Source organism: Somniosus microcephalus, chromosome 12, assembly GCF_052327205.1.
Source record: "Somniosus microcephalus isolate GS21.2 chromosome 12, FLI_Smic_1.0, whole genome shotgun sequence".
Taxonomy (NCBI): Eukaryota; Metazoa; Chordata; class Chondrichthyes; order Squaliformes; family Somniosidae; genus Somniosus; species Somniosus microcephalus.
In genome coordinates, this window is record NC_140998.1 from 158,187,717 (window position 1) to 158,202,690 (window position 14,974).

At 49.8% G+C, this 14,974-nt stretch overlaps 1 protein-coding gene across 2 annotated transcripts in view; it reads left to right on the plus strand.

Annotated features, from left to right (window-relative positions):
- Positions 1-7,856: 7,856 nt before the first annotated feature.
- LOC147109620 (DNA repair protein RAD51 homolog 1-like) overlaps positions 7,857-14,974 on the plus strand; it is a 120,284-nt gene continuing 113,166 nt past the window's right edge. Inside the window, exon 1 of one of the 2 annotated variants that reach the window (XM_086003712.1) lies at positions 7,857-8,034. In XM_086003712.1, coding sequence (XP_085859838.1) covers positions 7,859-8,034 — 176 coding nt within the window. In that variant the 5' untranslated portion in view covers positions 7,857-7,858. The remainder of the gene's footprint in view (positions 8,035-14,974) is intronic. The other variant, XM_086003713.1, reaches the window with a different exon arrangement.

The window sequence follows — 14,974 nt, forward strand, 5'->3', positions numbered from 1 at the left end:
CCTCTGTCCCCTCCCAAGTCGCCCTCTCTCCCCTCCCAAGTCGCCCTCTCTCCCCTCTCAAGTCGCCCTCTCTCCCCTCCCAAGTCGTGCTCTCTCCCCTCCCAAGTCGCTCTCTCTCCCCTCCCAAGTCGCTCTCTCTCCCCTCCCAAGTCGCTCTCTCTCCCCTCCCAAGTCGCTCTCTCTCCCCTCCCAAGTCGCTCTCTCTCCCCTCCCAAGTCGCTCTCTCTCCCCTCCCAAGTCGCTCTCTCTCCCCTCCCAAGTCGCTCTCTCTCCCCTCCCAAGTCGCTCTCTCTCCCCTCCCAAGTCGCTCTCTCTCCCCTCCCAAGTCGCTCTCTCTCCCCTCCCAAGTCGCTCTCTCTCCCCTCCCAAGTCGCGCTCTCTCCCCTCCCAAGTCGCTCTCTCTCCCCTCCCAAGTCGCTCTCTCTCCCCTCCCAAGTCGCTCTCTCTCCCCTCCCAAGTCGCTCTCTCTCCCCTCCCAAGTCGCTCTCTCTCCCCTCCCAAGTCGCTCTCTCTCCCCTCCCAAGTCGCTCTCTCTCCCCTCCCAAGTCGCTCTCTCTCCCCTCCCAAGTCGCTCTCTCTCCCCTCCCAAGTCGCTCTCTCTCCCCTCCCAAGTCGCTCTCTCTCCCCCCCAAGTCGCTCTCTCTCCCCCCCCAGATGCTCTCTCTCCCCCCCCAGTCGCTCTCTCTCCCCCCCCAGTCGCTCTCTCTCCCCCCCCAGTCGCTCTCTCTCCCCCCCCAGTCGCTCTCTCTCCCCCCCAGGTCGCTCGCTCTCCCCCCCCAGTCGCTCTCTCTCCCCCCCCCAGTCGCTCTCTCTCCCCCCCCAGTCGCTCTCTCTCCCCCCCCAGTCGCTCTCTCTCCCCCCCCCAGTCGCTCTCTCTCCCCCCCCAGTCGCTCTCTCTCCCCCCCCAGTCGCTCTCTCTCCCCCCCAGTCACTCTCTCTTCCCCCCCCAGTCGCTCTCTCTCCCCCCCAGTCGCTCTCTCTCCCCCCCCAGTCGCTCTCTCTCCACCCCCAGTCGCTCTCTCTCCCCCCCCAGTCGCTCTCTCTCCCCCCCCAGTCGCTCTCTCTCTCCCCCCAGTCGCTCTCTCTCCCCCCCAGTCGCTCTCTCTCCCCCCCCAGTCGCTCTCTCTCCCCCCCAGTCGCTCTCTCTCCCCCCCGTCGCTCTCTCTCCCCCCCAGTCGCTCTCTCTCCCCCCCAGTCGCTCTCTCTCCCCCCCCAGTCGTTCTCTCTCCCCCCCCAGTCGCTCTCTCTCCCCCCCAGTCGCTCTCTCTCCCCCCCAGTCGCTCTCTCTCCCCCCCCCAGTCGCTCTCTCTCCCCCCCCAGTCGCTCTCTCTCCCCCCCCAGTCGCTCTCTCTCCCCCCATAGTCGCTCTCTCTCCCCCCCCAGTCGCTCTCTCTCCCCCCCCAGTTGCTCTCTCTCCCCCCCCAGTCGCTCTCTCTCCCCCCGAGTCGCTCTCTCCCCCCCAGTCGCTCTCTCTCCCCCCCAGTCGCTCTCTCTCCCCCCCCAGTCGCTCTCTCTCCCCCCCCAGTCGCTCTCTCTCCCCCCATAGTCGCTCTCTCTCCCCCCCCAGTCGCTCTCTCTCCCCCCCCAGTCGCTCTCTCTCCCCCCCCAGTCGCTCTCTCTCCCCCCCGAGTCGCTCTCTCCCCCCCAGTCGCTCTCTCTCCCCCCCAGTCGCTCTCTCTCCCCCCCAGTCGCTCTCTCTCCCCCCCAGTCGCTCTCTCTCCCCCCGTCGCTCTCTCTCCCCCCCCAGTCGCTCTCTCTCCCCCCCCAGTCGCTCTCTCTCTTTCCTTCCATCTCTCTCTCTCCTTCCCTCTCTCTCTCTCTCTCTCCTTCCCTCTCTCTCTCTCTCTCTCCTTCACTCTCTCTCTCTCTCTCTCCTTCCCTCTCTCTCTCTCATTCCCTCGCTCTCTCTCTCTCCTTCCCTCTCTCTCTTCCCCCCAGTCGCTCCCCCTCTCTCTTCCCCCCAGTCGCTCCCTCTCTCTCTTCCAACAACAACATGCCCTCAAAAAGCCTCGGCACCGCCGGGCTCCCCCAGCTAGTCTTTTATAATGGACTCTAGCATTTTCCCCACTGCCGATGTCAGGCTTACCGGTCTGTAATTCCCCGTTTTCTCTCTACCACCTTTTTTGAATAGTGGGGTGACATTAGCTACCCTCCAATCCATGGGTACTGTTCCAGATTCCATCGAATTTTGGAAGATGATCAGCAATGCATCTACTATTTCTAGGGCCACTTCCTTAAGTACCCTAGGATGAAGATTATCAGGCCCTGGGGATTTATCGGCCTTCAATCCCATCAATTTCCTTAACCCCATTTCCCTACAAATACTGATTTCTTTCAGTTCCTCCCTTTCATCAGACCCTATGTTCCCCGACATCTCTGGGAGGTTATTTGTGTCCTCCTTTGTGAAGACAGAACCAAAATATATATTTAATTGGTAAGCCATTTCTTTGTTCCCCATTATAAATTCCCCTGATTCTGACTGCAAGGGACCTACGCTTGACTTCACCAATCTTTTTCTCTTAACATATCTATAAAAGCTTTTACAGTCAGTTTTTATGTTCCTGCAAGCTTACTCTCATATTCTATTTCACCCTTCTTAATTAATCCCTTTGTCCTCCTTTGTTGAATCGTAAACTGCTCCCAATACTCAGGTTTACTGCTTTTTCTGGCCAATTTATATGTCCTCTCCTTGGATCTTATGCTGTCCCTAATTTCCCTTGTTAGCCATGGTTGAGTCACCTTCTTTGTTTTATTTTTATGCCAAACTGCGATGAACAAATTCTGTAGTTCATCCAGGCGGTCTTTGAATGTTTGCCATTGCCTATCCACCGTCAACCCTTTGAGTGACATTCCCCAATCAATCCTATCCAACGCGCGCCTCAGACCATCGTAGTTTCCTTTATTTAAATTCAGGACCCTAGTCTCTGAGTCAACAACTTCATTCTCCATCTTAACGAAGAATTCTATCATATTCTGATCACTGCGACCCAAGGGGCCTCGTACAACAAGATTGTTAATGAATCCTTTCTCTCTACATAATACACAGTCTAAGATGGCCTGATCTCTGGTCGACATATTGGTCCAGGAAACCATCCCGTAAACACTCCAGGAATTCCTCCTCCACAATATTATTACTAATTTGGTTAGCCCAATTTATATGTAGATTAAAGTCACCCATGATTGTTGGAACGGATTCTTTTACCCTCAGTCTGGTTCAGTAAACACTGAGTCGAACAACTGGAGAATTCAAACGATTTATTATCCGCGGAGTCTTACTCTGATATATCGACACCGACTCCTGCAAGAGTCTGCGAATCCAACAGAGCAAGCAGTTTGTCCTACAGTGTGTTACATTATTATACTTGCATTTGAGAAGACATTAACACATCGTACAGTCTGCACCAATCCCGAGCTGTGCACGTATACAGTTAATTTGATTTCCTGGCCTGGCAGTTTGAAATAAAGAAGTCACATTTTACTGAATGGGTTACAGTTAAGTAAATATCCTGGTAATGGGTTCCTGATCACCTAAACATTATGGTAATGCGTTTGCAATCACGGTAATGTGTTTTCTGATCGCCTATTGTCTGTATAACTTCTGCACTCTGCCTTACATTGTTTCTAACAGCAAGGTGTAACATTGTGGGCGCCAGCCATATTAGCAGCCAAAGTTCAGTTTAGCCTTTTTATTTTACTTCTTGCTGCCTTCACAGTTTCTTGTTTCTATTTCCTTGACCTTGGTATTCTCATGATGACTGCTGTGCCCTTAGTGCACGCTTCTCTAATTTCCCTTTTAATGCCATCCCCAACCTCCGCATTACTGTTTGGAGGTCTATATACCACTCCCACTAACGTTTTCTGCCCCTTGGTATTTCTCAGTTCTACCCATACAGATTCCACATCATCAGAGCTAATATCCTTCCTTACAGTTGTGTTAATCCCTTCTTTAACCAGCAATGCTACCCTACCTCCCTTTCCTTGTTGCCTATCTTTCCTGAATATTGAATACCCCTGGATGTTGAGTTACCATCCTTGGCCACCCTGGAGCCATGTTTCCGTAATCCCAATCAAATCATAATCGTTTACCTCTATTTGCGCAGCTAATTCATCCACCTTATTACGAATGCTCCTCGCATTAAGACACAAAGCCTTCAGGCTTGTTTTTATAACGCTCTTAGACCTATTAGAATTATTATTTACTGTGGCCATGTTTGATTTAAACTGTTGATTTCTCTGACTGCCACTTTTGTTTTTCTCCTTCCTATCTTTTTCTTTTATCCTTGTTTCCCTTTCCTCTGTCGCTCTGCTCAGGTTCCCAACCCCCTGCCATTTTAGTTTAAACCCTCCCCCAGAGCACTAGCAAACACTCCCCCTAGGACATCGGTCCCGGCCCTGCCCAGGTGCAAACCGTCCGGTTTGAACTGGTCCCACCTCCCCCAGAACCGGTTCCAATGTCCCAGGAATTTGAACCCCTCCTCCTCACACCATTCCTCTAGCCACGTATTCATCTGAAATATCCTTCTATTTCTACTCTGACTAGCACATGGCACTGGTAGCAATCCTGAGATTACTACCTTTGAGGTCCTATTTTTTAATTACCCCCTAACTCCCTATATTCAGCTTTTAGGACCTCATCCCGTTTTTTACCTATATCGTTGGTACCTATATGCACCACGACAACTGGCTGTTCACCCTCCCCTTCCAAAATGTTCTGCAGCCGCTCTGAGACATCCTTGACCCTTGCACCAGGGAGGCAACACACCATCCTGGAGTCTCGTTTGCGGCCGCAGAAACGCCTATCTATTCCCCTTACAATAGAATCCCCTATTACTATAGCTCTACCCCTCTTTTTCCTCCCGTCCTGTGCAGCAGAACCACCTCTGGTGCCAGGAAGTTGGCTGCTGCTGCCTTCCTCTGATAAGCCATCCCCCCCAACAGTACTCAAAGTGGTGTATCTGTTTGAGAGTGGGATGTCCACAGGGCCCCCCTGCACTACCTGCCTGTGCCTAGTACTCTGTCTGTTGGTCACCCATTCCCTTTCTGCCTGTCCAACCTTTGCCTGCAGTGTGACCAACTGATCGAACGTGCTATTCACGACGTCCTCAGCATTGCGAATGGTCCAGTATGAATCCAATCGCAGCTCCAGCGCCGCAATGCGGTCTGCCAGTAGCTGCAACTGGACACACTTCCTGCACACATGGTTGTCAGGGACACAGGAAGTGTCCCTGAGTTCCCACATATCGCAGGAGGAGCATATCACGGCACCGGGCTGCCCTGCCATGACTTACCCTTTAGTTAATTGCAATTAAATTAAATCAAATCAATCCCACCAATTTCACTACAGTTAAATGATATATTTAAGGGTCCTGGTTTACAAACAGTCCCCGCTACACCACAGAGAGCTTAGAAACTATAAACCACAGAGTTAAAGTTTAAAAAGAGAGAAATACTCACCAACCAATCACTTACCTGCTTTCTGGTGATGTCACTCTTCGATTACTTTTTACTTCTCTCCCTCTCTGTGAGATTGGAGATTGGTACGCTCTGAGGCCTACCTGGTCTCTTGGAGCCTTTTATAGCCCCGCTGCTGCCGCTGAAATTCCCGCCGACGCTCTGAGGCCTACCTGGTCTCTTGGAGCCTTTTATAGCCCCGCTGCTGCCGCTGAAATTCCCGCCGACGCTCTGAGGCCTACCTGGTCTCTTGGAGCCTTTTATAGCCCCACTGCTGCCGCTGAAATTCCCGCCGACGCTCTGAGGCCTACCTGGTCTCTTGGAGCCTTTTATAGCCCCGCTGCCGCCGCTGAAATTCCCGCCGACGCTCTGAGGCCTACCTGGTCTCTTGGAGCCTTTTATAGCCCCGCTGCTGCTGCTGCTGAAATTCCCGCCGATGCTGTGAAGCCTACCTGGTCTCTTGGGGCCTTTTATAGCCCCGCTGCCGCCGCTAAAATTCCCGCCGATGCTGTGAGGCCTACCTGGTCTCTTGGAGCCTTTTATAGCCCCGCTGCCGCTGCTGAAATTCCCGCCGATGCTCTGAGGCCTACCTGGTCTCTGTAACGATCAATAACATGTCATTGTATAGTGGACACTAGGTGGAGCCGTAGAACTGTGTAGAGCTTTATGTATAAGACTACACTACCCAGCTGTATAGATATTAAGGCTACATTACCCATGAGGCACTAGGCTACCCACAAGGCAACAGTCAAGATGGAAGCCTCTACAGATACTGTACCTAGTCCACATGTGCTCAATAAAGTGTCTAGCAGAAGCTAGCTGTGTTCATAATAAGAACGTCTATTTATTAATGAACATAAGAGTCTCTGGGAGCCTTTTATAGCTCCGCTGCTGCCGCTGAAATTTGAAGAATGAGAGGTGATCTCATTGAAACATACAACATTCTTACAGGGCTTGATAGGGTAGATGCAGGATGTTTCCCCTGGCTGGGGAGTCTAGAACCAGGGGTCACAGTCTCAGAATAAGGGGTCGGCCATTTAGGACTGAGATGAGGAGAAATTTCTTCACTCAGAGGGTGGTGAATCTTTGGAATTCTCTATCCCAGAGGGCTGTGGAGGCTCAGTCGTTGAGTATATTCAAGACCGAGATCGATAGATTTTTGGATATTAAGGGAATCAAGGGATAGTGCAGGAAAGTGGAGTTGAGGTAGAAGATCAGCCATCCAAACCATCGCCAACACCTTCACCGAAGCGTACGAGCATAGGCTTTACACCGAACATCCATAAGACAAAAGTCCTCTACCAACCTGCCCCCGCCACACAATACTGTTCCCCGATTATCAAAATCCATGACGAGGCCTTGGACAACGTGGACCACTTTCCATACCTCGGGAGCCTACTGTCAGCAAGGGCAACCGTCGATGACGAAGTCCAACACCGCCTTCAGTGTGCCAGTGCAGCCTTCTGTCGCCTGAGGAAGAGAGTGTTTGAAGACCAGGACCTCAAACCCAGCACTGAGCTCATGGTCTACAGAGTAGTAGTGATACCCACCCTCCTGTATGCTTCAGAAACATGGACCATGTACAGCAGGCACCTCAAAGCACTGGAGAGGTACCACCAACGCTGCCTCCGCAAGATCCTGCAAATCCATTGGCAGGATAGGTGCACCAATGTCAGTGTTCTCGCTCAGGCCAACATCCGCAGCATCGAAGCTTTTGACCACGCTCGATCAGCTCCGATGGACGCGCCACATCGTCTGATTGCCCAATACGAGACTCCCAAAACAAGTGCTCTACTCTGAGCTCCGACACGGCAAGAGAGCCCCAGGTGGGCAGAGGAAACGCTTCAAGGACACCCTCAAAGCCTCCTTGAAAAAGTGCAACACCCCCACCGACACCTGGGAATCCCTGGCCCAAGACCGCACCAAGTGGAGGAGAAGCATCCGGGAAGGCGCCGAACACCTCGAGTCTCTTCGCCGGGAGCAAGCAGAAGCCAAGCCCAAACAGCGGAAGGAGTGCACGTCAACCGAAGCACCCCAACCACCATCTGCCCCACCTGTGACAGAGACTGTAGGTCCCGCATTGGATTCATCAGTCACCTGAGAACTCATATTTAGTGTGGAAGCAAGTCATGCTCGGTTCCAAGGGACTGCCTAAGAAGAAGTATTGAATGGCGGAGCAGGCTCGAAGGGCCAAATGGCCTACTCCTATTTCTTATGTTCTTAGCTCATTTGCACTTTGTGGGAGACTGATTTGCCGAATTTGCTGAGACAATAATAACGATGTGTGAAAGGTGACGTTATCAATGCAACTTCATTCGTTTCTCCAAACCTCCTTTAGGCGGGCGCGAGAAGGCAACTCATCCAACTGGGCGCGTGCTTGCTCACGTGGGGTGCACGCGCTTGCGCCATGATGTCATCGCGAAGTGGCGGGCGTTTTGGAAAACAACGCAAGAGCAACGGACAGCCGCCTGGCGAAACTGTCGGGAGTCTCGGTCAGGGCCCGGGGAAACTGTCGGGAGTCTTGGTCAGGGCCCGGGGAAACTGTCGGGAGTCAGGATCAGGGCTCCAGCCCTTTATTCTGAGGTAAATAAGTCAGTAAATAACCTTTAGGCGGTTGGGCTGGGCTGGGCTGGGCGGCGGTGGCCCGGAGGCTGCTGAAGCTCAGACCGGGGCCCCCGCGTTGAACGGTGATAATCGCGGGGCCCGTCGCTCCCAGTAGTTGATTTAATGTGTTTGAAGACCCTGCCCCTGGCCGCCAGTCCCCGGGCCAGCCTGCACTCGGTGGCTACCTCTTGGAGCTGCTCGCTCTTTGGGGCGGGGCGGGGGAGATGTGAGGAAAAACTTGACTTGTTTATGCAGCGAGTGGTGAGGACCTGGAACTCGCTGCCGACGGAAGTGGTGGAGGCAGAAACACTCAATGTTTTCAAGGGGAGACTGGATAGACACTTGAGGGAAATAAACTTGCAGGACTCCGGGGATAGAGCAGGGGAATGGGACTGACTGGATTGCTCCATAGAGAGCCGGCACAGACTCGATGGGCCGTTATGACTTCCTGTAACCGGCCCAAGTTCCCCGAGCTGGCCTGAGAATCATAGAAATTTACAGCACGAAAGGAGAACATTCGGCCCATCGTGTCCGCACCTATCGACAAAGAGCTATCCAGCCTAATTCGACCTGCCAGCTCTTGGTCCGTAGCCTTGTAGACCAGGGCACCTCAAGTGCACATCCAAGTTGTTTTCAAATGTGGTGAGAGTTTCTGCCTCTACCACCCTTTCAAGCAGTGAGTTCCAGTCTGCCATCACCCTCTGGGTGAAAACATTTCCCCTCAAATCCCCTCTAAACCTCTGACCATTTACTTTAAATCTATGCCCCCTGGTTGTTGACCCCTCTGCCAAGGGAAACAGTTCCTTCCTATCCACTCTAGCTAGGTCTCAATTTTATACACCTCAATTAGGTCTCCCCTCAGCCTCCTCTGTTCCAAAGAAAACAACCCCAGCCTCTCCAATCTTTCCTCATAGCTAAAATTCCCCAGCCCAGGCAACATCCTCGTAAATCTCTTCTGTACCCTCTAGCGCAATCACATCTTTCCTGAAATGTGGTGACCAGAACTGCATGCAGTTCAAGCATAACCTCCCATCTCTTATATTCGATGCCCCGGCTAATAAAGGCAAGTATCCCGTATGCTTTCCATATGCCTTCTTAACCACCTTATCTACCTGTCCTGCTACCTTCAAGAATCTGTGGACATGCACTGCAAGGTCCCTCTGATCTTCTGCACTTCTCAGTGTCCTACCATTTACTGTGTATTCCCTTGCCTTGTTAGCCCTCCCCAAATGCATTACCTCACACTTCTCCAGATTGAATTCCATTTGCCACTGTTCTGCCCACCTGACCAGTCCATTGATACTTTCCTGCAGCCTGTAGCTTTCTTCTTCATTATCAACCACACGGTCAATTTTTGAATCATCTGCAAACTTCTTAATCATACTTCCTACATTCAAGTCCAAATCATTGATATATACCACAAAAAGCAAAGAACCCAGTACTGAGCCCTGAGGAACCCCACTGGAAATAGCCTTCCAGTCAGAAAAATACCCTTTGACCATTACCCTTTTTTTCCTGCCCTTTGTTTCCTGCCTGTGAGCCAATTTTGGATCCAAGTTGCCACTTTGCCTTGGATCCCATGGGCTTTTACTTTCATGACCAGTCTGCCATGGAGGACCTTATCAAAAGCCTTGCTAAAATCCATATAGACTACATCAAATGCACTACCTTTCATCAACCCTTCTTGTTACCTTAAAAAATTCGAGTAACAAATCCATGCTGACTGTCCCTGATTAATCCGTGTCTTTCTAAATGAAGATTTGGATGGATAAGGCAGTCAGTAGCTGAGCCCCGTTCCCTCCCCACCCACCCTGCAGCCCAGAAAAATCCCAGGCCTCATCTTGATATGATATGATTGGGATTATGGAAACATGGCTTCAGGGTGGGAACTCAACATCCAGGGGTATTCAATATTCAGCAAAGACAGGCAAAAAGGAAAAGGAGGTGGGGTAGCATTGCTGGTTAAAGAGGAGATTAACACAATTGTAAGGAAGGATATTAGCTCTGATGATTGATGAATCTGTATGGGTAGAGCTGAGAAATACCAAGGGACAGAAAACGTTAGTGGCAGTTGTATACAGACCCCCAAACAGTAATGCGGAGGTTGGGGATGGCATTAAATAGAGACGCGTGCAATAAAGGCATAGCAGTTATCATGGGTGACTTTAATCTACATATAGATTGGGCTAACCAAATTAGTAACAATACTGTGGAGGAAGAATTCCTGGATTGTATACGGAATGGTTTCCTGGACCAATATGTTGAGGAACCAACTAGAGATCAGGCCATCTTAGACTGGGTATTATGTAATGAGAAATGAATAATTAGCAATTTTGTTGTGCGAGGCCCCTTGGGGCGGAGCGATCATAATATGATAGAATTCTTCATTAGGATGGAGAATGAAATATTTGACTCGGAGACTAGGGTCCTGAATTTAAATAAAGGAAACTACGATGGTATGAGGCGCGAGTTGGGTAGGATTGATTGGGGAATGTTACTCAAAGGGTTGACGGTGGATAGGCAATGGCAAACATTTAAAGATCGCATGGATGAACTACAGAATTTGTTCATCCCTGTTTGGCATAAAAATAAAACAAAAAAGGTGAATCAACCGTGGCTAACAAGGGAAATTAGGAATAGCATAAGATCCAAGGAGAGGACATAAATTGGCCAGAAAAAGCAGCAAACCTGAGTATTGGGAGCAGTTTAGGATTCAACAAAGGAGGACAAAGGGATTAATTAAGAGGGGGAAAATAGAGTATGAGAGTAAGCTTGTAGGGAACATAAAAACTGACTGTAAAAGCTTCTATAGATAAGTGAAGAGAAAAAGATTGGTGAAGTCAAGCGTAGGTTCCTTGCAGTCAGAATCAGGGGAATTTATAATGGGGAACAAAGAAATGGCAGACCAATTAAATACATACTTTGGCTCTGTCTTCACAAAGGAGGACACAAATAACCTCCCAGAGATGTCGGGGAACATAGGGTCTAATGAGAGGGAGGAACTGAAAGAAATCAGTATTTGTAGGGAAATGGAGTTGGAGAAATTGATGGGATTGAAGGCGGATAAATCCCCAGGGCCTGATAATCTACATCCCAGGGTACTTAAGGAAGTGGCCCTAGAAATAGTAGATGCATTGCTGGTCATCTTCCAAAATTTTATAGACTCTGGAACAGTTCCCATGTATTCGAGGGTAGCTAATGTTACCCCACTATTCAAAAAATGTGGTAGAGAGAAAAATGGGGAATTATAGACCAGTAAGCCTGACATCGGTAGTGGGGAAAATGCTAGAGTCCATTATAAAAGATGTAATAGCAGAGCACTTGGAAAACAGTGACAGGATCGGACAAAGTCAACATGGATTTACAAAAGGTAAATCGTGCTTGACTAATCTACAGGACTTTTTTGAGGATGTAACTGGTAAAATAGATAAGGGAGAACCAGTGGATGTGGTGTATTTGGAAGGCTTTCGATAAGGTCCCACATAAGATATTAGCGTGTAAAGTTAAGGCACATGGGATTGGGGGTAAGGTACTGTCTTGGATAGAGAACTGGTTGGCAGACAGAAAGCAAAGAGTTGGAATAAACGGCTCTTTTTCCGAGTAGCAGGCAGTGACTAGTGGGGTACCGCAGGGATCGGTGCTCGGACCCCAGCTATTCATCATAATATATATTAATGATCTAGACGAGGGAACTAGATGTAATATCTCCAAGTTTGCAGACGACACAAAGCTGGGTGGGCGTGTGTGCTGTGAGGAGGATGCTGAGAAACTCCAGTATGATTTGGACAGGTTGGGTGATTGGGCAGATGCATGGCAGATGCAGTATAATGTGGATAAGTGCGAGGTTATCCACTTTGGTGGCAAAAACAGGAAGGCAGATTATTATCTGAATGGCAATAGATTGGGAGAAGGGGAAGTGCAACGAGACCTGGGTGTCCTTGTGCACCAGTCGCTGAAGGTAAGCATGCAGGTGCAGCAGACGGTTAAGAAGGCAAATGGTATGTTGGCCTTCATAGCGAGAGGATTCGAGTACAGGAGCAAGGATGTCTTGCTGCAGTTGTACAGGGCCTTGGTGAGACCACACCTTGAGTATTGTGTGCAGTTTTGGTCACCTTATCTGAGGAAGGATGTTCTTGCCATGGAGGGAGTGCAGCGAAGATGCACCAGACTGATACCTGGGATGGCAGGAATGACGTATGAGGAGAGATTGAGTCGATTGGGCTTATACTCGCTGGAGTTTAGAAGAATGAGAGGGGATTTCATTGATACTTATAAAAATCTGACAGGACTGGACAGACTGGATGCAGGAAGGATGTTCCCGATGGCCGGGGAGCCAAGAACCAGGGGTCACAGTCTAAGGATAAGGGGTAGGCCATTTACGACAGAGATGAGGAGGAATTTGTTCACCCAGAGAGTGGTGAGCCTGTGGAATTCTCTACCACAGAAGGCAGTTGAGGCCAATTCATTAAATATATTCAAGAAGGAGTTAGATATATTTCTTGGGGCTAAAGGGATCAAGGGCTATGGGGAGAAGGCAGGGACAGGGTACTGAACTTGGATGATCAGCCATGATCTCATTGAATGGTGGAGCAGGCTCGAGGGGCCGAATGGCCTACTCCTGCTCCTATCTTCTATGTTTGCCCTGTGCTGAGTTAACAACCAAGGTGGTGATTTCCGAGCCCAAGGATTTAGGGAGGGGGAAAGGATTGGCCGAGAGGCCCTCATCCAACTGAAAGTGTCTGGCTTTGCATGCTGCCATGGTCAGGCTTAGGCTTGGCTGCGTTGCCTGCTGTGGCTGAATAACCTCCATGAAGATGGCTGCTTGGGTGAGGTACTGGAGGGTGACTGTCCTCTGACTGAACTTCTCCAGAAAGGTGTCAGTGTTGGAAAAAATGGGCAGTGATGAACACATGCATGGGGGGGGGGTGAAATCAAGGTGTTTTGACCTAAAATACAAACTTACTTTTTCTTTCGATGCTGGTGGACTTGCTGGGTGTTTCCAGTGTTTACCATTTCTTTTAAATCGCTCCTTATTGTCTGTTTTCATGCAAAACAAGGATGTCAAACTCAATTTCCATGGTGGGCCTGATGTGACATCCCGGCACTTGCCATAGCCCACTTTCAGCAAAAGTTATTTGGACACACTGGAGTAGAAATTAGTATGTGTTTGCCAGTTCTTTGGGTGTAGAACAAGCCAAATTCTGTCTGCAAGGTCCTGCACTTCGTCTCTGCTGCCGTATTGGTCCTCACTGATTTTAGACATTGCTGGCGGCTGCCTGAAATCAAGGTTTGATTAATTTAAATATGCAAAGAAGGCTCCTGTCCCTATTTCCGTACCCTTCCATAAAATGTGTGGTAAAGCTAGATGGAACAGGTGCCGTGCAAGCTCCAACTAGTTTTTCCAATTTTCCAGTGGCCCAACGGGCAGTCCTTGAAGGGATCACTAATGTTATTGTGTTTGACAACTTTGGTGTTGTGTTTGATCCCATAATGACCTTCTGACAGCATATCCACTCCATCACCAAGACTGCCTACTTCCGTCTTTGTAACATCGCCCGATTCCGTTCCTGCCTCAGCTCATCTGCTGCTGAAACCCTCATCTGTGCCTTTGTTACCCTTGACTTGACTATTCTACTGCTCTCCTGGCCGGCCTCCCATCTTCCACCCTACATAAACTTGTGCTCATCCAAAACTCTGCTGCCTGTATCTTAACTTGTGTCAAGTCTCGTTCACCCATCACCCCTGTGCTTGCTGATCTACATTGGCTCCCTGTCCAACAACGCCTCAATTAAAAAAATCTTCATCCTTGTTTTCAAATTGCTCCATGGCCTCCCCTCCTCCCAGCCCTCCAAGCTTAGCAATCACTGCGCCCCTCCAATTCTGGCCTCTTGTGCATCAACTGCCTTGGCCCTAGATGCTCGAGATAGAATCAGAGCAGTGCAGATATCTCGGAGGTTTGTGGGGCTGGAGGAAATTAGAGATAGGGAGGGGTGTGGCCATCGTGATTTGAAAACAAGTATGAGAATTTTAAAATCGAGGCGTTGCTTAACTGGGAGTCAGTGTAGGTCAGCAAGCATGGGTGATAGATGAATGGGACTTGGTGCAAGTTAGGATACCGGCAGCAGAATAGCTAAGTCTAGAGGTACCAAAAGCATGGATGAGGGTTTCAACAGCAGGTGAGCTGAGGCAGGGGTGGAGTCGAGCGATGGGCCAGAGATGGAAATAGGCGGCCTTGGTGATGGTGCGGCTATGTGGTTGGAAGCTCATCTCGGGGTCATATATGACAACAAGGTTGCAAACAGTCTGGTTCAGCCTCAGACAATGGCCAGGGAGAGGGATGGAGTCGGTGTCCAGGGAAAGGAGTTTGTAGCGGGGACCGAAGACAATGACTTTGGTCTTCCCAATATTTAGTAGGAGGAAATTTCTGCTCATCCAGGACTGAATGTCTGACGAGTAACCTGACAATTTAGAGACAGTGGAGGGGTCAAGAGAAGGGATGGTGAGGTAGAGCTGTGTGTCATCATGGTACATGCAAAAACTGACGCTGTGTTTTCAGATGATGTCGCCGAGGGGCAGCATGTAGATAAGAAACCTCCCCAATGTTCCTCAATATGAGAGTCAGTGCTTTATGAATCTCTGCTAAATTTCTGTTGGTAAACTTGAGTAAATTTTGTCTTTTTTTCTCTCTAAGTTAGGGCAGTGGGTTAAACGAAGAAGTTTAGTTAGTAGTCTAATAAATAGAGGCATGGCAGGGCACTTCAGTCCCGTCGAATTCACATACTGTGCCATGTGGGAAGTTAAGGGTGCTTCCTGTGTCCTGGACAACCACATGTGCAGGAAGTGTCGTCCGCTGGAGGAGCTCGAACTCTGGGTTTCAGAGCTTGAGCAATGGCTGACATTACTTCAGTGCATCTGCGAG